General features: G+C 64.5%; 1 protein-coding gene across 1 annotated transcript in view; it reads right to left on the bottom strand.

Annotated features, from left to right (window-relative positions):
• Window positions 1–567, bottom strand: part of LCN9 (lipocalin 9) — a 2,867-nt gene extending 2,300 nt beyond the window's left edge. The window contains exon 1 of the mRNA XM_008070667.1: window positions 472–567. Within this exon, the coding sequence (XP_008068858.1) occupies window positions 472–567 (96 nt within the window). The remainder of the gene's footprint in view (window positions 1–471) is intronic.
• Window positions 568–1,075: the final 508 nt, after the last annotated feature.

Raw genomic sequence — 1,075 nt, 5'->3', positions numbered from 1 at the left:
TTCCCCCTCTACCCCCTCAGTCCCCTACCGCCCTATCTTCCTTCTTAGGGTTCCCCCTACCTCTCAGGCGCCCTTCTGCCCCCCCAGTCGCCCTTTCGCTCCCTTGCTACCCTCGTTCCCTCATCCCCCCACCCTCTCAGTCTCCCCTGTCCCCAAGATCCATCCTCTTCTCCCCCAGGTTTTCCCCTACCCTCTCAGGTCCCCCCTTTGCCGCCTCAGTGCCCTTGTGTTTCCTCAAGTCCCCCTGCTCCTGCCTCAGTCTCCCTTCTCCCCCAGGTCTCCCCTCTGCCCCCTCAGTACCTCCCCAGGTCACTCCACCCCCCACCCTCCCAGGCTGCTGTCACAGCTGGGGAAGACAGGTAGGCTCCCCGTAGAGCAGCTGCCCTGGTTACAGGTCCAAGTTCCCAGGTCGAGGAGGATGGGTACTCCAGAGGCTGGCCCCCGCCCCGGAAGGCCCAGCCACAGACGCACCCTGGCCATGTTGTAGTTCTGCTGCACGATGGCACGGGGGTCGAACTTCTGGGCGCAGACAAGGCTCAGACCCAAGCTTAGCAGGAGCAGGCCCATGCTGGTGTGCTCACTGTGCACCTGGGCCACCCCTTATACCTGTGCCCTGTGGTCTCCAGCCCCCGTGGGAGGCCCACTCCTGACCTGTCCACACACATCCTGTGCCCTCTGGGAGCACTGCCAAAGGCCTCGTGGCCGCCCTCCACCACAGCAGAATAGCTCGACCCAGTGTCCCGTGGGGTCAGAAAGCCGCAAAGGGAAACAGGTGGGGGTGGGGAGCCATCCCACTTCCTCAGGCGGCTTCCTGTACCCATTGGCAGAGGGACCCGTGTCCCCTCACTGGAGTTGGACGTTCTGTCCCAGGGCCAGGGACAGCGCCTCCCTCTCAGTCTGCCAGGGCGACTGGTGCGGGCAGTGTTCGTGAAGTGCTGGGTGTCCTTGTGCTCCCTCAGCACCCCCCCATGTGCTCCCGCCCCCAGCAGTGTCCAGGCAGGAGCCTCCAGGCACATCCGGGGCAGAGCCCACACCTGTACTCACTCCTGGGTCCCAAAGATGATGTAGCCCCCAG

Source organism: Carlito syrichta, unplaced genomic scaffold (assembly GCF_000164805.1).
Source record: "Carlito syrichta isolate Samal-C Ts95f unplaced genomic scaffold, Tarsius_syrichta-2.0.1 Scaffold313900, whole genome shotgun sequence".
NCBI classification, from domain to species: Eukaryota; Metazoa; Chordata; class Mammalia; order Primates; family Tarsiidae; genus Carlito; species Carlito syrichta.
Note: the sequence above shows the minus strand (reverse complement) of the source record. Positions and strands in the feature narration are given on the sequence as shown.